This window comes from Hemitrygon akajei, chromosome 24 (genome assembly GCF_048418815.1).
Source record: "Hemitrygon akajei chromosome 24, sHemAka1.3, whole genome shotgun sequence".
In the NCBI taxonomy this organism is placed as follows: domain Eukaryota; kingdom Metazoa; phylum Chordata; class Chondrichthyes; order Myliobatiformes; family Dasyatidae; genus Hemitrygon; species Hemitrygon akajei.
In genome coordinates, this window is record NC_133147.1 from 20,332,728 (window position 1) to 20,356,980 (window position 24,253).

The following is a 24,253-nucleotide window of genomic DNA, read 5'->3' on the forward strand; positions in this document are numbered from 1 at the left end:
GAGATACGGCTTTTCCAAAGGAGGTGTACGGCACTCCTTCCCCTCCGTTAGCCTGCAGGTCACCCTTGGTCAAGGTGTAGCACCTGCTTAGCCCTCCTCACCACCCACCCCCCCCGATCCGGGTCACGTGAAGCCAAGGGAACAGGCGGTGGATGGTCGTATGAGCAGCTGGTACATATCACAAGTCCTGGATACATGACCACTGACACCAGATAGACAACCTCTGAAGAGTATCGATAATGCCGGGGGAGACACTGCCCAGAAGAAGACCATGGCAAAACACTTCTGTAGGAAAAATTTGCCAAGAACAATCATGGTCAAAGACCATGATTGCTCACGTCATACGACACACCACATAATGATGATATCATAGGACATGGCACATCAGGAATGATGTCATACAACATAGCACATAACGATGATGTCATAAGACACAGCACATGAGGATGATGATGATGATGGAGTCATATGAAAACAAGAATTTAGGAGAGGGAGTTGGCTACATGGTGCCTCATGTTCATCTCACCATTCAACGTGATTAAAGCTATCCTGCAGGATATTGGTTCCTTTCAGTGTTAGGCATCTCCTTCACTCTTCTCTGCCAGGAAGACCCAGGAGAAGGAACTCTGGAAGCCGTCAGGGGTGGAGAATCTCTGGGATTCTCCCTCATCCAGTGTTGTAAAGGCTAGATCATTGGGTGTTCTTAAAGACAAAGTAGACACATTTTCCAAAGATTGGGGAAAGGAGAGCTATTTGGCGCACTACGTTCGAAATACTTAGAACATACACCAAAATCTCCGTTCTGCAAAGCACTATAGGGCCATTGAAGCAAAATGTGTCTAAGACTTTTGCACAGAACCGTATGTGTAAATGTCTATGAAGACTAAAGTCGAGCCTTGATCTTTGACCCTAGAACAATACTGTTTAGGGTTGGGATCTAAGGCCCACATTGTCTCTGCTCAACATGATGCCAGATTAATCTAATCCCTTCTGCTTCCACAGAATCCATTTTCCTCCATTCCTTCCCTGTTCATGCGCCCAACACACAGTTTTGAAACCCTTCTATAATATCTGTTTCCAATAGCAACCCTGGCCACATGTTCCAGGCATCTACCACCCTGTGAGTAAAAAGAACTTGCACTACTCCTTTAAACTTTCCCTAATCTCACCTTGCAGCTGTGCTCTCTAACATATTCCAAACAAGAGAACATCTGCAGATGCTGGAAATCCAAAGCAACACACACACAATGCCGGAGGAACTCAGCAGGCCAGGCAGCATCTATGGAAAAAAAGTACAGTTGAGAGGGAAGAGGGGATAGGAAATGGAGAAGGGGAGGGGCATTACCTCAAGTTCAATGAATGGATGATCACGCCATCAGGTTGGGGGGGGGGGCTACCCAAACAGAATATAAAGTGTTGTTCCTCCAATCTGAGTGTGGGCCGTGGACGGAGATATCGGAATGGGAATGGGAAGTGTAGTGGAATTAAAATGTGTGGCTTCTCCCCTTTCCCTTCTCCCACCTTATTTCCTTGCCTACCCGTCACCTGCCTCTGATCATCCTCCCGCCTTTTTTCTTTCTTCCATGGCCTTCTGTCTCTTTCACCTATCAGCTTCCCAGCTCTTAACTTCATCCCTCTCCCTTTTTCACCTATCACCTGGAGGCTCTCTCTCCCCTCCCCCCACCTTTTAAACCTACTCCTCAGCCTGCTCTCTCCCTCCAGTCCTGCTGAAGAGTTTCCGCCTGAAACGTCGACTTTCCGTAGATGCTGCCTGGTCTGCTGAGTTCCTCCGATATTTTGTGTGTGTTGCTCTCTTGCACACGATATTACAATCCTGGGAGAAAGATTCTGACCATGTACTCTATCTAAGTCTCTCAAATTATATTTTTCTTTTAGGAACTGGCCCAGAAGAGGACACAGGGCGTGGGGCAGATCAGCCGCAATCGTATTGACCAGTGGGATAGTCTTAAGGAGACAGATGGCCACCCAGGACAGTTAAAAGCCAGTTGAGCTGTCCAGGTACATTGCCATCAGTGAGCTGAATTGATTAGAGCTCCAGCCAGTAATGTTATCTCAAATTTTGGGCGTTTTGATTGGAAAATGGAGGGCTATGTAGGAGGGAAGGGTTAAATAGATCTTAGGGAGGTTGAAAGGCCAGCACAATTCGTGGGCCAAAGGGACGAATTAAGCCCTTTGTACTGTGGCTGGCTGGTGGTGAAGTGGGATCAGCGCTGGACACCAGAGCGAATGGTCCCAAGTTCGAATCCAGCCGGCTCCCTTGCTCTTTTTCCATCCGCGCTGGGTTAAAAAAAAAACTGGAGAATGCTACAGAAAACGCCACTCGATGAGCGATCACCAGTAAGATCAGTGCAAAAAGCTTGTCATGACGGCACCCCGATGACTCCACCAGGAGTTAAGGGCACTCTTCTTCTTTTCTTCATACTGTACACCTGGGATCCATGGACCCCTTTCTTAATTGGTCCGCGGCATAAAAAGGGGCTCAATGTCCCATTAAAAAATAACATGCTTAGCCATATTCTCAATCAGTGTGCTGGAATACCTAACAGGGTTTCCATGACCTTCGGTTCCCACTTCCTGCGGCCAGCCATGACCGGGGGCACGGGTTAATGCTCTGTGGCGTGGCTTTCATGCGCTGGTCTGGGAACGCTGCGCAGGCAAACTAAGAGATCCTGTTCATAAATAAGCCAGCACAAAATAGCAGAGAATAAGGAGGCAATTTATGTACAGCAGCGTCTATAGGACGTTACTTTACAGGCAGTTCTGCAGTCGAAGTGACTGCAGAGGAAGATGTTTGAAGGTGAACGCAAACATAATAAATAGAAGGGAGGAAGCAATAAGCACAGAGATACATCACCAGCTGCTCGATGAATCAGAGCAGCCCGTGCACATCTGCCATGCCTGATCACGATGAATTTTAATACTGTCAGCTCTCAGTGTGCCAGTGACAACTCTCCTTGCCAGGTACTGATGGAATGAATGGCAAATGGACTCTACAAACGTCGACGGTGGGGGAGGGGGGCTGCCAATCTGTGTCGCGTCTGAAGCTTTTAACTGTGTACGGTTACAGGTAATAGGAGCAGGGGTGACCCCTTTCTATCTGACCTGAGGTCAAAGTTGATATGACCTTTGGCCTTATTTCCTATTGTCTCCCTCTTCCCAATAGCCATATTTCCCTGCTGTCACTGCGGTTGGATTAGGGTGTAGAATTGTTTTTTTTTGTAGATCAACTTTTCTAAGCTGCTTCTACCTAGATATAATTGCCTATATTCAGTACATGTGTGGACTGATTGGACATTGAACCCATCAACGCTACCTCACTTTTTTAGTATATATTATTTCTGTTTTTCCATGATTTTTAATCTATTCAACATACATAAAATATAATTTATTTATTTGTTATTATTTCTTCTTCTTCTTCTATATTATCTATCGCATTGAAATGCTGATGCTAAGTTAACAAATTTCATGACACATGCCGGTGATAATAAACCTGATTCTGAATCCGGAGTAATTGTTCGGTGAACTTTCCAGTAATTCTGATACAGTTACCTTCAGAATAAAGTTTAGTATCATTATTGTTGTTGCATTTTTTTTCCCGCTCAAGCTGGTAAAACCTGAGGTACGGGCAGAGCGAGCACACTCATTTCTCAATTGCAAGGAACTTTCGGACGATTCTAGTGGTGTTTGGTATTGTGGCTCTCTGAAGGTTTACACAGATATTATTATTATTGAGACACAGTGTGGAATAGGCCCTTTTGGCCCTTCGAGCCTCAGTCTCCCGATTTAACCCCAGCCTAATCACAGAACGATTTAAAATGACCAATTCACCTGCCAGCCGGTACGTCTTTTGGACTGTGGGAGGAAACCAGAGCACCCGGAGGAAACCCGTGCGGTCATGGGGAGAACGTACAGGCTCCTTATAGGCAGGGGTGGGAATTGAACCCGGGTTCCTGGTACTGTAAAGCGTTGTGCTAACCACTACAAAACCACGCCGCCCCACTACGCTATCGTTCTTCCATCTACCTTAAAATGATGCCCCCTCATTACCGGCCAGGGAAAAAGACTCTAGATATCCACCCTGACCACAAACCACTACAAAGCAATCTCTCTAGCATGTGTCGTGAAATTTGTTTCCTTTGCAGCAGCAAATAATAACAGAGAAAAAACAAACCATGAATTACATGATAAAATCTATTAATATATTGGTAAATTAAATAAGCAGTGCAAAAACAGAAATAAAAAAGTAGTGAGGTCATGTTCACAGGTTCAATGCCCATTCAGAAGTCGGATGGCAGAGGGGAAGAAGCTGTTCCTGAATCGCTGAGTGTGTGCCTTCAGGCTCCCGTACCTCCTTCCTGGTGTAACGAGGACAAGGCATGACCTGGTTGCTTTCTTATTTTTCTAAAAACCTCTTGGTTTTCAGTAGCAGGTTTCACACTATCTAAATCTGGCTATTTTATAGGTTAATTACTACCTCCGGAATTTTTGTTATCCCATATTCTGAGCTTTTTCCTTCGTCTGCCCTTTATTCCATCAGCTCCTCGTTCTTCTGCATTTTCTACGCTTCTAACATTTAATAAAATAATTGTAAGCGATAACTTTCAGTGGCTTTTGAAGAATCTTGGCGTCAAGACCCAACAGAGCTGTCACGAGACTTAATAACTCAGCAGCCGAGAGTAAAAAAAAAATTCCCAAGATTCCCAGCCCTGAGAGTGGAAATTCCTCAGCAGCTCAGTTTTAACTGGTTGACTCTTTGTTTTAAGACAGTGTTCCCTGGTCCTAGATCGATCTTTGGCCGAGGAACTTCCACAGAGTATCTATCTTGTCAAACCCTCTTTCAATCTTCTATAAAATCTCCTCTCAGTGTTCTATGCTTCAGACATTCTGTTGTGCTCAATGTTTCTTCATGAGATCGTCAGGCTGTTCCAGGAAGAGTCTAGTGAAGCTTTCCTGTAATACCTCTGAAATAACTGAAGGCTTAGAACACAGAAGAGTACAGCAGAACAGGCTCTTTGGCCACAACACTGAGCCAGATGCTGAATTAAACTAATCTCTTCTTACTGTACACGGTTGACTGCTTGAAGAAGATGGCGCCAGCGAACATCCTGCAGACAGCTCACAAACTAATTCTTCTTCTTCTTCTTTCAAATCTGACTCTGCTACTATGGGAGCCTGCGATTTACATTTTGACGGTGTGTTTTTGGGCTGATTGAGTGATCAGGCGCTTCTCTTCCTCTGAGGTTTTGAGCGGAGTACGCGGCCTGGAGGCCAAGAAGCCTGGAGATGGGGTGCGAGACCTCAATTGACTCCATTTCACACCGACATCGCCGATTAAAGCATCGAACAAGATTGAAATCAACGAGGAAGAGAGCGGAAGACAAGAGCAGGTGTTCAGCGGCATCAGCCTGCATTTGACTGGTTCTCTCTCCCCCTCACTCGATGCTGCTGGAGTCTTGTGTCTTGGGCAGGTTTAATCGGTGTGGTTTGTGGGTTGGACCCTGTAGATCATTTATGCTCTGTTTCTGGTTTCTAGTTACTCACTTTTTTATTTCTATATTGCGCGATTCTGGTCGCGGCAGACCGTCTCTGCGCTAAACTGAACATTCCCAGACTGTTGCAACGACTCTGGGGTGTGAACTTTTCTTTCCTGCGGATTTTTCTCATTTACGTGATTTGTTTCTTTTTTATTTGTGTGTCGGGTGTTTGATGTTTTCTTCGAACGGGTCCCAAGGCGTTCTCTTTGTTTTGTGGCTGTCTGTGGGAAGATGAATCTCAGGGTTGTATACTGCATAGATATTTTAATATTAAATGTACTTTTAATCTTTGAATCCATGCAGATCCATGTGCCTGTCTAGAAGCCTCTTGTATGCCACTATCTTATTTACTTCCATCACCAGGCACCCTCTTTCTGCAGCTACTACTCTCCATGTACATAACTATGCTCTGAACAACCTCCTTAGACTTTCCTCCAATCTGGTTTCCCCACTCAGCTTCTGCTCCTCCTGAGAAAACAATCCAAGCTTGTCCAAACTCTCTTAATCGCTCACACCCTCTAATGCTAAAGAAGCACATTCCAGGCCCACCTAGAAGGACGAGAACAGCAGATACCAGGGACACCACCACTTGGAAATCCCCCTCCAAGTCACTCACCATCCTGACTTGGAAACATAACACCGTTATTTCAATGTCGCTGGGTCAAAATCATGAAATTCCCTCCCTAACAGCACTGTGGGTACCTACATGTCAGGGACTGCAGTGGTTCAAGAAGGCAGCTCACCACCACCTTCTCAGGGGCAACTAGAGATGGGCAATAAATGCTGGCTTAGCTGACGACGCCCACGTCCCGTAAATGATTATTTTTTTAAAATCCAGGATGAATCCTGGTAAACTTCTTCTGAATCCTCTCCAAAGTCTTCATGTCCTTCCTGTAATAGTGTGACCAGGACTGCACGCCCAAACCAAGTATTTTACAACTGAGAAAATAACTTTCTGACTCTTCTACTCTGTGCCTTGACAGGTGAAGGCAAGCATGTAATATACTATACCTTCCTTACCATAAAACATGAGAGAGTCTGCAGATGCTCGAAATCCAAAGCAACACATTCAAAATGCTGGAGGAACTCAACAGCTCAGTCAGCGTCTATGTCGACGAAACCTGAAGAAGGGTCTTGGCCCAAAGTGTCAACTGTTTATTCATTTCCATAGATGCTGCCTGACCTGCTGAGTGATTTTGCATGTGTCACTTTACCATAACGGAGCAAGGATGTAATGTAACGCTGAGGCTTTATAACGCACTGGTGAGGCCTCACTTGGAGTATTGTGCGCTGCTTTGGGCCCCTTACCTAGGAAAGGATGTGCTGGCATTGGAGAGGGTCCAGAGGAGCTTCACGAGAATTATCATGGGAATGAAAATGTCGATGTATGAGGAGGATTTAATGCCCTGGACTCAGGGGAATTTAGAGGTTAGAAGCGGGATCTCATTAAAACCTACTGAATGTTGAAAACTCTTGATAGAGTGGATGTGGACTGGTGGGTGAGTTTAAGACCTGAGGACACAGCCTCAGAATAGAGGGGCATCTATTTGGAATGGAGATAAGGACGAATTTCTTTAGCCAGAGGGCGGTGAGTCTGCAGAATTCATTGCTACAGTTGGCTGTGGAGCCTAGGTCATTTGGTATAGTTAAGGCTGAAGCTGGTAGATTCTTGATTACTCAGGGCATGAAGGAATATAGGCATTGGGGTTGAGAGAAAGCTCCCTATGCGACTCCCTTGTCCACTTGTCCATTCATCCCTCCCACCGATCTCCCTCCTGGTTCTTATCCTTGCAAGCGGAACAAGTGATACACCTGCCCCTACACCTCCTCCCTCACTACCAGTATCTACCAAGTACCTACAAGTATCTGGGAGTACAGTTAGACGAGAAGCTAGATTGGACTGCCAACACAGATGCCTTGTGCAGGAAGGCACAGAGTCGACTGTACTTCCTTAGAAGGTTGGCGTCATTCAATGTCTGTAGTGAGATGCTGAAGATGTTCTATAGGTCAGTTGTGGAGAGCGCCCTCTTCTTTGTGGTGGCATGTTGGGGAGGAAGCATTAAGAAGAGGGATGCCTCACGTCTTAATAAGCTGGTAAGGAAGGCGGGCTCTGTCGTGGGCAAAGTACTGGAGAGTTTAACATCGGTAGCTGAGCGAAGGGCGCTGAGTAGGCTACGGTCAATTATGGATAACTCTGAACATCCTCTACATAGCACCATCCAGAGACAGAGAAGCAGTTTCAGCGACAGGTTACTATCGATGCAATGCTCCTCAGACAGGATGAAGAGGTCAATACTCCCCAATGCCATTAGGCTTTACAATTCTACCGCCAGGACTTAAGAACTTTTTAAAAGCTATTATTAATGTTTTTTGAGATAGTGATTTAGATGCATATCATATTTTTTACTGAGTTAAGTATTGTATGTAATTAGTTTTGCTACAACAAGTGTATGGGACATTGGAAAAAAGTTGAATTTCCCCATGGGGATGAATAAAGTATCTATCTATCTATCTATCATTCACGGCCCCAAACCGTCCTTCCAGGTGAGGCAGAGTCTGTTGGGGTCGTATACTGTGTTGGGTGCAGCCTCCTGTACACCTGTGGGACCCAACATCGATTGGGAGACTACTTCGCCGAGCACCTACACTCCATTTGCAAGAAAAAGCAGGATCTCCAAGTTGCCACCCATTTTAATTCCACTTCCCATTCCCATTCCGATATGTCCATCCATGGCCTCCTCTACTGCCACGATGAGGCCATGCTGAGGTTGGAGGAACAACACCTTAGATTCCGTCTGGGTAGCCTCCAACCCGATGGCATGAACACTGATTTCTCAAACTTCCAGTAATGACACCCCCCACACCCTTTTCCCTCTCTCACCTTATCTCCTGGCCTACCCATCGCCTCCCTCTGGTGCTCCTCCCCCCTTCTTCTCTCTTCCGGGATCTTCAGTCCTCTTTTATCAGACTCCCCCTTCTCCAGCCCAGTATCTCTTTCACCAATCAACTTCCCAGCTCTTTACCTCATCCCTCTCCCTCCCGGTTTCACCTACCACATCGTGTTTCTCACTCCCCTCCCCTCCCACACCTTTTAAATCTACTCCTCAGCTTTTTTACTCCAGTCCTGGCGAAGGGTCTCGGCCCGAAACGTCGACTGTTTACTCTTTTCCATCGACGCTGCCTGGCCTGCTGAGATCCTCCAGCATTTTGTGTGTGTTACTTCGATCCAGCATCTGCAGAATCTCTCTTGTCCCTGTATCCCGTACATCGTTCTCTGTAACTTCAACTATCACGAAGCACAACTTTCTCCAACACACCCACCCCCCCCCCCCCTTCTACTTTCTCTCGGTAAGAGCTTCATTGTTCACTCGCCTCTCCCCACCAATCTCCCTCCTGGCGCTTATCCGTGCGAAGGTGACTAGAGCTACACCTGCCTTTATTCCTCCCCCCTCAGCACCGTCAGGGCCCCCAACAGTCCTTCTGTGACAGGCAACACTTTCACCTGTGAGTCTGTCAGGGTCACTTTTTGTATCGGGTGGTCCCGGTACAGCCTCTTCTCTGTTAGTGAGGCCTGACACAAATTAGGGGAGCAGTTTGTTGAGAACCAAGTACCTTCTCTCTGTCCACCACAAGAGGCAGGATCTCCCAGCGGCCACCTATTTTAATTCGACCTCCCACCCCCCTTTCTGACATGTCTGTCCATGGCCTCCTCTAGTGCCATAATGTGGCCATAAGACCACAAGCTGTAGGAGCAGAAATAGGTCATTTGGCCCATCCAGTCTGCTCCGCCATTTCATCATGGCTGATCCATCTCTCCTCTCAGCCCCAACCTCTTGCCTTCTCCCCGTATCCCTTCGTGACCTGACTACTGAAGAACCTATCAAATAGGCATCCGTTAGTCTCGTGAGACCATGGATTGGCGTCCATGGATTTGTTTCCAGGGCGCAGGCCTGGGCAAGGTTGTATGGGAGACTGGCAGTTGCCCAAGCTTCAAGCCTTCCCCTCTCCACGCCACCGATGTTGTCTAAGCGAAGGGCACTAGGACCCAAGCAGCTTGGCACCGGTGTCGTCGCAGAGCAATGTGTTGTTAAGTGCCTTGCTCAAGGACACAACACACTGCCTCAGCTGAGGCTCGAACCAGTGACCTTCAGATCACTAGACCAATGCCTTATCCACTAGGCCACGCACCAACACAAGAACCTATCAGCCTCTGCCTTAAATATACCCAATGATTTGGCCTCCACAGCCTGTGGCAACCATTTCCACAGATTCACCGCTCTCTGGCTAAGGAAATTCCTCCTCACTTCCATCCTAAATGGATGTCCCTCTATCATGAGGCTGTGTCCTCTAGTCCTAGACTCTCCCATCACAGGAAGCACACTCCCCACATCCACTCTAACAGAGCCTTTCAACAGTCAATAGATTTCGACGAGGTCACCCCTCATTCTTCTGAACTCCAGTGAGTACAAGCCCAGAGCCGTCAAGCGCTCCTCAGATGATAAACCTTTCAATCCCAGAGTTATTTTTCTGAACCTCTTCTGAACCCTCTGCAAGGTCAACATGTCCCTTCCTCGATGAGGGGCCCAAAGCTGCTCCCAATACTCCGAGTGAGGCCTCAGCAGTGCCTAACTCACACTGGAGAGGGAACACCCCCCCTCCCACCACCATGTTCTTATTCTGGCTTCCAGCCTCTTCTTTTCTTGACCTGATGAAGTGTTATCAGCCTGAAACATGAACTGTTTATTCCCCTCCATAGATAATAAATTTATCCTGCATGTTGCTTTAGATTTCCAGCATGTGTAGAATGTCTTCTGTTCATGTAATTCCCCACTCTTTGTTTTCTATGAGTTAACCAGTCCTCAATTACTATTTTCCTTATGTCCTGAAGTAATCTTCAAAATACTTCACTATAATTGGTACACATTCACAGTGAATCTACTTGATATTTGGCACAGTGAAGAAAATAGATTAATTGCTAAGTTTTCAGCACTTTATGTAACTGCTGGGCACAGACTGTGAAAGAGAAAGTCTTGCATTTCGATCACGCTCCACATATCTGTTTCAGGATGTCCTGCATTCAGCGAAATCCTTCTGAAATGTTGGCACAATATCATGTAAGAAACTCAGCAGTTCATTTGCACACAGCAAGCTCCCAGAGGGAATGCGCTTATGAGCAGATAATCAATTTTTGCGATGTTGGAGGGATTAATGTCAGCCAAGGGATAACTTCCCCTAACCCCTCCAGCTCTTGTTTCAAGTTATACAGTCAGACGTTTATTGTGTAGACGGGTTTAGTATCCACTGTTACCTTCAGTTCTGAGGACTTGGCATGGTGCTGGAATCTATAAGTATTGACTCCGAGTCAAGAACCTTGGCCACTGAGTCACACGTTCAATTTTTGCGATTACGTCACAAAAATCAAACGTATGGCTCGTTCGATGTTTGTGAATTGTCCTTTTCTAAATAGACTGGTCTTTTTTTCCCTTTCTGGACATTTTGCCGTGAAGAAAAACAATTCACTCTTCTCCCTTCTGCCATCTGGGAAAAGGCACCGAAGCATTCGGGCTCTCACGACCAGACTATGTAACAGTTTCTTCCCCTAAGCCACCAGACTCCTCAAAACCCAGAGCCTGGTCTGACACCAACTTACTGCCCTCTACCATGCCTATTGTCTTGCTTATTATTTATTGTAATGCCTGCACTGTTTTTGTGCACTTTATGCAGTCGTGGGTAGGTCTGTCATCTAAGTGTAGTTTTTTTTCTGTGGAATGCAACAGGTCAGGCAACATCTATAGGGAGAAGCACTGTCGATGTTTCGGGCTGAGACCCTTCGTCCTGATGAAGGGTCTCAGCCCGAAATGTCGACAGCGCTTCTCCCTATAGATGCTGCCTGACCTGCTGCGTTCCACCAGCATTTTGTGTGTGTTGCTTGAATTTCCAGCATCTGCAGATTTCCTCGTGTTTATTTTTTTTTCTGTGTTTTTTTTCATGTAGTTCAGTGTAGTTTTTGTACTGTTTCATGTAGCACCATGTTCCTGAAAAACATTGTCTCGTTTTCTGTGTACTGTACCAGCAGTTATGGTCGAAATGACAATAAAAAGTGACTTGACTTGACTTATTTTGACAGAGACCTGTTGACTAACATTGTTGTTGAAGCTCAGTCAGAACAATTAAATATGAGTGGACTGCGGAACAGTTCGGCATCCGTTCATTGTGACTTTGCTACCTGTTAAACATAATGATCCAATTCGTCACTCGCTCCTTGCTTTTGTTTATATAGCCCTGCAGAGCTTCTTTCCAGGTCTGCCTCTGGGACCATTTCCAGTTCAACACTCTACACAGGACCTCGAGAGAAGTACAGCACTGAAACAGGCCCTTCAGCCCATCCAATCTGTGCCCAGCCATTTAGACTGCCTACTCTCATCGAGCTGCCCTGCATGCCCCTACCATCCACGTACCAATCCAAACTTCTCTTAATCGTTCAGCTCACTACACCATTTGTGCTGGCAGCCCGTTCCACACTTTCAGCACCCTTTGAGTGAAGGCGTTTCTCCTCATGTTCCCCTCAAATTTTTCACTTTTTACCCTTAACCCATGACCAGTGGTAGTAGTCCCACCCAACCTCAGTGTAGAAAGCAAGCTTGCATTTACCCTATTTACACCCCTCATAATCTTGTATACCTCTATCAAATACCCTCTCAATCTTCTGTGCACCAAGGAATGAATTCTAACCTATTCAATTTTTTCTTTATAATTCAGGTCCTCCAGACCCGGCAACATCCTTGTAAATTTTCTCTGTGCTCCTTAAACCTGATTTATGTCTTTCCTGTAAGTAGGTGACCAAAACTACACATGGTGGCAGAGTGAAATGTTACTCCTGGATTATTCAGAAAGCTGAACTTGAGAATGATTGGATCACCTTCAAGATTCAAGTTCAAGTACATTTATTATCAAAGAATGTATAAATTCTACAACCTTGAGCTTTGCTTGCTCACAGGTAGCCACAAAGCAGGAAACCAAGAAAAAAAAATCCAATTAAAGAAAAAATGAATAAAAGACCAACACCCGATGAACAAGAGAGAAAAAAAACAAATCATGCAAACAATTGAAGTAAGCAGCAGCATTCCGAACCACAATTTATTTGGGAGAATTTTTTAAATTCAGGTAAAGATGGAGCTTGAGAACATGAGAACAAAAGCTGATCTCAATAACGGTTATCAAATTGTCACAAAAGCCCACCTTGTTTTGGTTCTGTCCCTTGCTGTCAATGTCTCAGCAGTTGGAAATGGACAATAAGTGTTGCCTCAGTCAGAGATTCCACATCCATTGAATAAATTAACAGGAAGATACAACTGCCTTCCTCCTGCTAGCTCCTTTGCAAATTTGCCAGTGGAAACAGTTTCAACCTGCTTAGTCGCACCAAGCTCTCATGACACAAACTCAATCATTCGGTTGAGTGATTGACAAAATATGACTTGACTTGACTTGAGTTGACAAAAACTGCTGACGGTGAAGGCCATCGGGCTGAGCGACAGGCCCAGGATGAGAGACGATGAGGCGTGGTGGAGAAAGAGGGCGGTTGAGAAGGCAGCCAACGTCAGCCTCTGGGGCAGAGGTGATGGATTCAAGATCTGAGCTCAAGTGTTATGGCAACAGTGAACCCCCTAGCTTGTAAAGCAGGAGGGCCACCAACTCAGTCAAGTTAACGCTCAACCATGGAAGGATACACCTACAGACTGAACACCATCTGCTCTCTTACCCCCATCTAATAAAGCACACCGTGGTCCAAAAACTCGTAGTTTAAAGGGATTATTTTACCAACTCTCCTCACTTCTCTTGTGGCATCTTTAATTGATGGCCTCCCATTATGAATCACCACCTCGGACCAGTTCCGGTCTACTCAGGGAGGTAGCTGTTCTGAGGCATAAAGGTCTGAAGGGGCTTGAGAGGACAGACATGGATAAGATGTTTCCCCTTGTGTTGGAATCAAGAACTAGGAAGCAAAGATTCAGAATTTAAAAGAAGTTGTCCATTTAAAAGAGAAATGGGGGATTTCTCTTCTCCGAGAATTCTATAATTTTGTATTCTACTACCCTGGAGAGCTGTGGAGATTCACTGATGAGGATGGAATACAGAACATAGAAATCTACAGCACTTTACAGGCCCTTCAGCCCACAATTTTGTGTCGACCATGTAACCTACTCTAGAGGCCGCCTAGAAGTTCCCTAGCGCATAGCCCTCTGTTTTTCTAAGCTCCACGTACCTATCTAAAAGGCTGTTAAAAGACCCCATCGTATCCGCCTCCACCACTGCCGCCAGCAGTGCATTCCACACACCCGCCACTCTCTGTGTGGAAAAACACCACTGACATCCCCTCAGTGCCTATTTTCAACCACATTAAAACTATGCCCCCACGCATTAGCCATTTCAGCCCTCCACAGGGAAAAAGCCTCTGGCTATCCACACGGTCATGATGATCCCTTCATCATCTTATAATCTTATAGATGTACAGTTATTTCTTATGGTTCTTTAATGCATTGAAGCCCCTTTAAATACAATTTACACAGCACCTTATACAAAGGTAAATATTATAGTACAGCAGGTAACCCTAGGCCCCTGATCAGGGTCACGTGACGCCATGGGAGCAGGTGGTGGATGGTCGTATGAGCAGCCGGTGCAGATCACAAGTCCTGGTTATGCCACCACTGACACCAGGCAGACTATCTCTGAAGAGTATTGATAATGGCTGGGGTCACCTGTCTTGTATCGATACTGCCGAGAAGGAGGGAATGTAGAAAAAATTTGACAAAAACAATCATGGTCATGGAAAGGCCATGATTGCCCAAGTCATATGACACAGCGCATAATGATGACATCATATGACACAGCACATAATCAGACATCCCACCCTGCGAAAACTCACTTCAGGGCGGTAGCACCATCAATTTGTGGGAGACTCCTGGGAGAGGTGGGATGTCTGCAGTACAGTAGCTCCTTAGCAGCTAGCCAGCTAGTTTAAATAATGTTAGCTATGCTAATGAACGAATGACACCTGTTAAACTCACCTCAACAAGTCTTTTACATTTTAACCCACCACGGGTAATAGAAAAGTCACTGTTGCAAACAGTGCAGCGAGCAACACTGTCATTATTCTTGACCCCTATTAGGCAGGGGTACACTTTAGTGTAGTCTGGGGTGAAGTACGTTTTATATTTTCTTTTTTTGGAACACTCTGCCATGGTACTCGTTCTCTCTCTCTCTCTTGCTTGCTCGCTCTCAAAAAAATCGATTTCCAGGATATTGTGTACAATTTGTGGGCGTCAGGGAGCCGCTATCAATATGCAGGGGAGGTGAGATGTCTGCATAGTGATGATGTCATATGGCACGGCACCTAACGATGATGATGATGATGATAGCACTTCATGGAATCATTTTAAACACAATTTGACTTGGACCATGCATTAACAAAACGATCTATATAGAATATAGAACAGTACAGTACTGACCCTTCGGCCCACACTATTGCGCTGAACCAGCTAGAAAGCAAATTAAAACCCCCCCCAAAACTAATTCCTTCTACCTGTGTAATGTCCTTATCATTCATGTGCCTATCTACACATCCCTTAAAAGCCTCTAGCTGATTTCGCTCTTCCTCCATCCCAGGCAGCACATTCCAAGCATTCACTCCTCTCTTTCCCCTCACATTCACTTTGAACCTATTTCCTCTCATCTTCAATGCATGCCCTCTGGTATTAGACATTTGTACCCTGGGAGAAAAGATACTCCCTTTCCACTCTATCAATGCCTCTCGTAATCTTGTAAACCGCTATCAGATATCCACTCAGCCTCCGCCGCTCCAGAGGAAACAGTTCCCGTTTGCCAGACTCTCATGATTGCTCATGCCCTCTAAACCTGGAGACTCCAAACAGTCTGATGCTGCCTCAAGCCTTTTACACACACTCTTTCAATATTCAGAGATACTAAAACGCAATTCAAAAAAAAAATCAAATAAGTAATTTAAAAAATAAACAGCAAGTAGACTCGTCACCTTAGTAAAAGTGTGTCAGGAACAAACACTCAGTGACCGCTTTATGAGCTACACTTGCTCGCTAACGCAAATATCTAATCAGCCAATCGTGTGGCAGTAACTCAATGCATAAAAGCACGCCGACATGGTCAAGGGGCTCAGTTGTTGATCAGGCCAAACATCAGAATGGGGGAAGAAATGCGACCTAAGTGACTTTGACTGTGGAGTGACTGTTGGCGCCAGATTGGGGTGGTTTGAGTATCTCAGAAACCGCTGATCTCCGGCGGGGTTTCCGCGCACATCAGTCTCTAGAGGGTGATGCGAAAATCAAAATGCCATCCAGTGAGCAGCAGTTGGGTGGGTGAAAACGCCTTGTTAATGAGGGAGCGCCGAGGAGAATGGCCAGGCTGGCTCAAACTGACTGGAAGGTGACAGCAACTCAAATAACCACGCATTAAGAACGTAAGAACATAAGAAATAGGAGCAGGGGTCGGCCATCTGGCCCCTCGAGCCAGATAAGATCATGGCTGATCTGGCCATGGACTCATCTCCACTTACCTGTCTTTTCCGCATAACCCTTAATTCCTAAATTACAACAGTGATGTGTAGAAGGACATCTCCCAATGCCCCACATTTCAAAAACTTGAAGTGGATGGACTACAGCAGCATAAGAAAATGAACGCACACTCAGTGGCCATTTTATTCAGTACAGGAGGTACTTAGAAAAAGTGGCCACTGAGGTTTTGTTATGTCAAATCAAGTCATATCAGTATTAATACTACGCCAGATATTTTAATAGCTTTAATTCGGTGTGATATATGTAATTTGCAGGCCATTCAGCCCATCTGGACTACCATGCTGTTCATGATCCTTCAATGAGTCACGTCGGCATATTCTTTGCTCCCTTTATCGTGCACGTTTCTCGCGCTTCACCTAATGAATACATTTGAACAGCTATGTAATAACAGAGAAGGCAATGAACTGGGATGTGATCCTGAGCAAACTAAATCAATTTAACCAGAAAGCAATCTGTTTAAATAGCTCAGAAAATGTCTTCTGAAGAAGGCAAAATAATTTACCTGGAAAAAAATGCAATGAGTGGAGGATACTTACTTGGTAATTATGTGCATAAAATGAATCTCTGCCGGTGTTGTGTTATTCACAGGAGAGATACCTAATCAATGTCACTTTGCCTAGTTACGCTCTACGCTTGTGGGTAGCGACTAATGCGATACTCCTGGGAGTATGGCAACGACTGCACCGTCAAGATCGTGAGAAGGTGTTTGGTCTTCCTCTCCGTCACAAATTTGCTTACCTCAGTAATTCCTGAAAAGAGAACCTGATGCATTTATGACTCATTTTCGTTCTGACCAAAATGCTGGTATTTTGGTCAGTTCTGAGCAACGTGGATAATTTCACTCACCTCGACACTGAACTGACTCCACAACCAGTAGGCTCACTTTCAAGTACTCTACAACTCAGTAATTCTGATTTATTTATTTTTCTTTATTATTTACATTTTTTTTTACATATTGGATGTTTGTCAGTCTTTTTGAATAAATTCTATAGTATTTCTCTATTTTCCTGTAAATGCTTGCAAGAATATAAATAGAGTTATAGAGTCATAGAAAGGTACAGCATAGAAACAGGCCCTTCGGCCCACCTAGATCATGCTGATCCATTTAAACTGGCTATTTACATTGACTTGCACTGTGAATATAACCCTCCATACCCCTACCATCCAACTTCTCTTAAACGTTGACATCGAGCTCGCATGCACCACTTGTGCTGGCAGCTCATTCCGCACACTTTACAGCCCTCTGAGTGAACAAGTTTCCCCTCATGCTCTCCTTTCACCCTTAACCCATGACCTCTGGTTGTAGTCCCACCCAACCTCAGTGGAAAAAGCCTGCTTGCATTTACCCTATCTATACACCACATAATATAACATTTAACAATTACAGCACAGAAACAGGCCATCTTGGTCCTTCTAGTCCATGCTGAACGCTTACTCTCACCTAGTCCCACCTACCTGCACTCAGCCCATAACCCTCCATTTCTTTCCCGTCCATATACCTATCCAATTTTTTTTTTAATGACAGAACCAAACCTGCCTCTACCACTTCTACTGGAAGCTCGTTCCACACAGCTACCACTCTCTGAGTAAAGAAGTTCCCCCTCGTATTACCCCTAAACTTTTGCCCCTTAACTCTCAACTCATGTCCTCTTGTTTGAATCTCCCCTACTCTCAAAGGAAAAAGCCTATCCACGTCAACTCTATCCCCCTCATAATTTTAAATACCTCTATCAAGTTCCCCCCTCAACCTTCGACGCTCCAAAGAATAAAGACCTAACCTGTTCAACCTTAATAATTTTATTATTAATTACATAACATAATTATAAAATTATAACACAATTTTAAATTTAAAACTTTAAATAAATCTCGAGGTAATATATGGTGACATACTATATGCACTTAGAAAATAAATTTACTTTGAACTTTGACACAAGGGCTCAGAGCTGGAATACTGACACGTTTTTCTCTCGCTCCTCCCCCCCCCCCCCCCCCCGCTATATCTGCTGTCCGAGGAACTTTGGCTCAGGTTTCCAGCCGCCACTTTATTCATAACAGCTCCAAATGTTAACGCAGACAGCCAGGGGAGAGTTCTTTCTCATCGCTGCGTCTGACATGCCACTGCAGACAGAGGAGGAGATCTCCTGGCAAACAGCTCGCACTGTCAGGCGCTGCTGAGTGAAGATAGGCCGAGCAGCCCGGGGTTTGGAAGGACGAGGTGCGATCCTACAGGCACCTGCGATGCCGAGGAGGATTGGCAGGATGGATGGTGAGAGGATTTCAAAATCTTGTCTAGTGCTGGAGTGCAGGATGACTAAACCATTCAGATGACACATTAGGCAGATGCCTCATCTCTCCGGATGAATGCAACATAATCCCACCCAACACAGGATTCGAAAGGAAAGAAATGCGTTTCTATAGTGTCCGGGTCTAATCCTTGACCACCAAATAATCAAAGGAAATACTTCAAAGATAACATCAGAATCCGCCAGAAGAAATTCAACACTACATCTAAAATCTGGAAGGGCATTGCTCTCAGTATGAGAACGACCTCCGCTGTGACACAGAGAGCACGAGGGAGCTGTGCTACAACAGGGAGCTGTGCTACAAGAGGGAGACGCACTGCATGGGATCTACCTCTGCTGTGCCGCGGAGAAGTAGAGGGAGCTGCGGAAGGATAGACTGAGCAACCAAAAAGACCCCAACAGCGTACCGCGCCAGAATCGGCCTCCGCAGCCCCTCAAGGCCTCGCCAATAGACAACACCTTTAGGAGAACATCGTATACAACTCATGGAATCACAGTGACTACCAGTGAAGATAAAATAGTAACTTTGACAATGTCACTTTGAGGGAGCTCATTGACTATAAATTGCAGGTTAGGTTTCCAAAACAGCACCTCCAAAGCATTTCATTGCTATATAGCCTTTGAAAATGTGTTGGGTATATGTAAATCTCCTTCCTTCTTTCTTTGGGAACAAGGCAATTAACTCAGCAAACCACAGTTTCATCCCTGTGTATTGCATTTATTTGGAAATAAAGATACAATTAATGAGCCACAATTGAAAAAAAAAACAAATTAATCAGATCAGTTATCCTTCCATATATCCTCTAGGACGACCATAACTTTTTCGTAGGGTTTGGAGGCTTGCGTGCCTCAGAGACTCGGAGAGCTACGTTGGCCGTTGTCAGGGCCTTGTGCTTTGGTAGGGTCACCCATGCCAAACAGGTCAAAGGGTAGAGGCCAGACTCAGAGAGGCCCACCAGTCCTCCAGGTTCGGGGGTTCAGATCAGGACTAACAACCCGGACTGCTTATGGAAGAATCCTTCTCCATCTGAGTGTGACGGTATTCCTGGGACTTCACCAGGGACTTGCACGACTGCCGGTAGTGAAAACTGAGAGGAAGCTACCAACGTGAGGATGGAGGCCTTGAATGCCGCCAGAGATGGAGGACCTTCACAGCTGCCCTAAATGCCAGTGGCATAACAGGCAGAAAGTAAGGAAGTAGATTTCATAACATCCTTTGGTTTTGTTGAGTTATCTCATACAGAAGGGGAAAGTTGTATTTGAACAGTAGAACTGATTGGGCACACAGTAAAATCTGCTCAAACCATATCAGCAAGACCACAGTGACAATTTTCTGGAGTGCCACTAATCTGGTGTTTTCGTATAAATCGGATATTGCCCTTTGCAAGTTGAATGTCCGAATATTCAAAGCTGAACACAACATTTTTTATGTATCACACAAAGGAACTGTATTGGGTGTCTGGTGTAATACTCGTTTTTGCAAATTGGATCCTTGCACATCTGGAAACCTCTGGCTGCATCAGGCGGAGCTCAGCGCAGGTCCTGATGTCACTTGTGCGAACTTCTTCTGTTTGCCCAGGGCGGCAGGCCCCGGGGGTCTGGCACACAGAAGCAGGGTTAGCTTCTGTTCAGACCCCAGCCAGCTGTGGGAAGCGGACTAACCTGAGGTTCAGATCTACCACACCGCGCGCGGTCCTTTGTTGGCTCCGCGGCTGGCGTGCACCTGGCCCTGACACACCTAGAAAACGAGGACACTGAAGTTAACATGCTGTTTCTGGATTTCAGTTCGGTATTCAATATTATTGCTCCTCAGACCTGGTGGACGAACTCTTACTCTTTGGATTAAAAATGCTGTGCCTCTGGGTGACGGCCTTCCAAAGCACAGGCCTCAGATAGTCAGGATGCACGACAGACAGACAGACATACTTTATTGATCCTAAGGGAAACTGGGTTTCGTTACAGTCACACCAACCAAGAATGGTGTAGAGATATAGCAATATGAAACCATAAATATTTAAATAATAATAAGTAAATTATGCCAAGTGGAGATAAGTCCAGGACCAGCCTATTGGCTCAGGGTATCTGACACTCCGAGGGAGGAGTTGTAAAGTTTGATGGCCACAGGCAGGAATGACTTCCTATGACACTCAGTGTTACATCTCGGTGGAATGAGTCTCTGGCTGAATGTACTCCTGTGCCTAACCAGTACATTATGGAGTGGATGGGAGACATTGTCCAAGATGGCATGCAACTTGGACAGCATCCTCTTTTCAGACACCACCGTCAGAGAGTCCAGTTCCACCCCCACAACATCACCAGCCTTACGAATGAGTTTGTTGATTCTGTTGGTGTCTGCTACCCTCAGCCCTCAGTGCTACCATGATAGCACTGGCCACCACAGACTCGTAGAACATCCTCAGCATCGTCCGGCAGATGTTAAGGGACCTCAGTCTCCTCAGGAAGTAGAGACGGCTCTGACCCTTCTTGTAGACAGCCTCAGAGTTCTTTGACCACCTCTCCCTCCCCGTCATCCTCAACGCCGGTGCCCACCCAAGGTGGCGGGCTGAGCCCACTGCTGTACACTCTGCCCACAGGCAACTGCACAGCGAGTCATCACGCTGTCAAGGTCGCTGATGACAGGACAGAGGTGGGGCTCACCACCAACAACGATAAGGTGGCCTACAGGGAGGAGGTGAAAGAGCTCGAGGCCCGGCGTCAGGCAAGCAACCTCTTCCTGGATGCCAACAAGAAAACTGGGATAGTTACCAACTTCAGGATAACTTGCACCGCCCACACTCCTCTTTACATCGGCGGCACGGCAGTGGAAACTGGGAGCAGTTTCGAACCCCTGGTAGTGCACATCGCACACAAACTCTCATGGTCCAAGAACACATCCAACACAGTCCAGTGAACCCACCAAGACACCTCTCCTTTCTGAGGAGGCTGAAGAGAGCTGGACTATGCACATCGATGCCCGCGACTTCCTACGGATGTGTATTAGAGAGCATCCTGACCTCCTGCATCACTGCATGCTACGGAAACTGCCCTGTGACGGACGGGAAGCCTCTACGATGGGTAGTCAAATCAGCCCAACGCATCACCAACACCAGCCTGCCTGCCGACCAGGACGTATATACAGGGAGGTGCCAGAGAAGAGCCAGTAGCACCATGAAGGATCCCACCCACCCTGCTCATGGACTTGGTTGCCCCATCGGGGAGGCGGCTACGTAGTGTCGACGCCAAGACCACCAGACGCAAAAACAGTTATTTTCCCCAGGCAGTAAGGCTGATCAACACCTCCACCCACTAACTCACCCCTCCACAACCCCAACCACTGCTTTTTCATTTCCTGTCAGTCGACTCCTGTGCCTAGCATCACTTTATGGACAGACAATCAATCTGCGTATGTAAGTTATGTACTTATAATTATTGTGTTTTTATTATTATTGTATTCTTTATCTCGTTGTGTTTTTAAATTAAACAATTTTGATCTTGATCTTGGTACGTGACATGCAACACACACAAAATGCCGGTGGAACGCAGCAGGCCAGGCAGCATCTATTGGAAGAAGTACGTTTGACGTTTCGGGCCGCGACCCTTCGTCAGGACTGACTGAAAGAAGAGATGGTAAGAGAAGAGATAACGTGTGACATCTTCGTTTAAGTGCTTGCTTAGCACTTAGGGCTGGGTGGTGACCAGAAAAGCGAGCATTGTAGCTGATCTCCTTGCACTCCACCGGTGCAGTACGCACAGCTGTATTGTTTTAAATGGAAGCTCGAGACAGAGGGGCTCTCTGACATCTGGAATGGGTGATCAGAGCCCCTGCTGCCCAAGTACAGCTGACCCTCACCATCAGGAACATGCTGTCCTCTTAGTACCAACATCAGGGAGGAGGTACAAGAGCCTGAAGACACACATTCCAAAGTTCAAAGTAAATATATTATCAAAGTACATATACGTCACCAAATACCACCTTGAGGTTCACTCTCTGGTGGGCATTCACAGTAAGTTGAAAGGAACACAACGAGAAACCGCATGTGACAAACAACCAACGTGCAAAAGACAACAAGCTGTGCAAATACAAAAAGAAAGAAATCATAATAATGAATAAATAAACAATAAATATCAAGAACGTGACTGGTAGAGTCCTTAAAGGCGAGTCTATAGGTTGTGGAATCATCTCAGTGTTGGGGTGTTTGAAGTTATTCCCTTTAAGAGCCTGAAGGTTAGTAAATGTCCCTGAACTTGGTGATGTGGGTCCTGAGGCTCCTGTACCTTCTTCCTAAAGGCAGCAGCAAGAAGAGAGCATGTCCTAGATGGTGGGGGTCTCCGGCGAAGGATGTTACTTTCCTGTGACAGCGCTCCGTGTAGATGTGCTCGGTGGTGAGGCGGCCTTTACCCACGATGGACTGGGCCGTATCCGCTACGTTTTACAGTTTTTTTTTCCCGCTCAAGGGTACTGGTGTTTCCGTACCAGGCCGTGGTGCAACCAGTCAGTATACTCTCCACCACGCATCGATAGAAGCTTGCCAGAGTTTTAAATACCACGCCGAATCTGGGCAAACTTCCAAGAAAGCAAGAGCACTGCCGCACCTTCGCTGTAATGGCAGGCGCCGGACCCAGGACAGATTCTCCCAAGTGATAACGCTGAGGGATTTAAAGTTGCTGGCTCTCTCCACCTCCTATCCCCATAAAAGGCATTGAGCTCATCTGGGAGCAGAACCAACCTGTCACCTCTGTCACTTCGTAGGAGGCGATAGTATTCAAGCCCCGCCACGGCTGTCGAGCATCCTTCAGTGATTCAAGTTTAGTTCAGAATCACCGCTTTGCATGTGGGATGGCTTTCCGAAGGTTGTACCTGGGCATCTTGTAGTTTACTTGGTTGCCACAGCTCATCCAGGGCCTCTGGTTGGGGAAGACTGAATGATTTTGAGGGGACTGTCTTTATAAATCCCATGACAACCATTCGTGCAGATCCTCGGATGAGTCCTAGAACAAGGCCCGAAGCTACTCCACAGCCATCCCTCTGCCTCCCGTGACCACCTCTTTGTCGTCCTTACCGACAGAGCCTTGCTCTTAGGCCTCTGCCTGTATGCAGGTAGGAAGAGGGCAGCCAGATGATCAGACTTCCCGAAATGTGGTCTAGGGATCGAATCGTAGTATAACAGCGGTCAAGTGTGTTGGGACCCCCGGAGCTGCTTTTAGCATTCTTCCTGGCATCAGATTTCTGACCAGACCATATTCTGACATGAACACTCTCTCACTGTTCTACTTTCCCATTATTTACTTAATTACTTTTCATTGGAACTTGTAGTTTTTTTTCCTGTATGGTTACCGCTGAATGGTAGTAGAGCGGGATAACACTAGTACAGCATCCACAACATGATTCAATTCCCGCCGCTGTCTGTAAAGAGTTTGCGTGCTCACCTCGCGACGGTGTGTGTTTCCTCTTGGTACTCCAGTTTCCGCCCACATTCCAATGATGTATGGGTCAGTAGGTTAATTGGGTACACTGGGGGGGGGGGGGGGGTAACTGCTTAGCGCAGACTCGATGGGCCTGTTACCGTGCATTACCTCAAAAATAAAAACTAAAAATGATAACATCAGAAGGCCGATAGTTGAGGAGTAATAAGTATTCCTGAACCGGGTGGTGTGGGGACTCCTGTCCCGCCTGTCTGACGGTAGTGGCGTGGCATGTTAGTGTAGTGGTTAGTACAATGGTTCACAGCACAGGCAACCCGGGTTCAATTCCCACCACCCCGTGACTGCGTGGGTTTCCTCCGGGTGCTCC

At 46.1% G+C, this 24,253-nt stretch overlaps 1 protein-coding gene across 5 annotated transcripts in view; it reads right to left on the reverse strand.

Annotated features, from left to right (window-relative positions):
* The window catches only part of nkain1 (sodium/potassium transporting ATPase interacting 1), an 851,669-nt gene that overhangs the window by 400,650 nt on the left and 426,766 nt on the right, over nucleotides 1-24,253 (reverse strand). The window contains exon 1 of one of the 5 annotated variants that reach the window (XM_073028498.1): nucleotides 1,170-1,258. The exons of the other annotated variants lie outside the window; for them this stretch is intronic. Within the exon in view, the coding sequence (XP_072884599.1) occupies nucleotides 1,170-1,211 (42 nt within the window). The 5' untranslated portion in view covers nucleotides 1,212-1,258. Of the gene's footprint in view, nucleotides 1-1,169; nucleotides 1,259-24,253 lie in introns of those variants that run through there. 5 annotated transcript variants of the gene reach the window in all.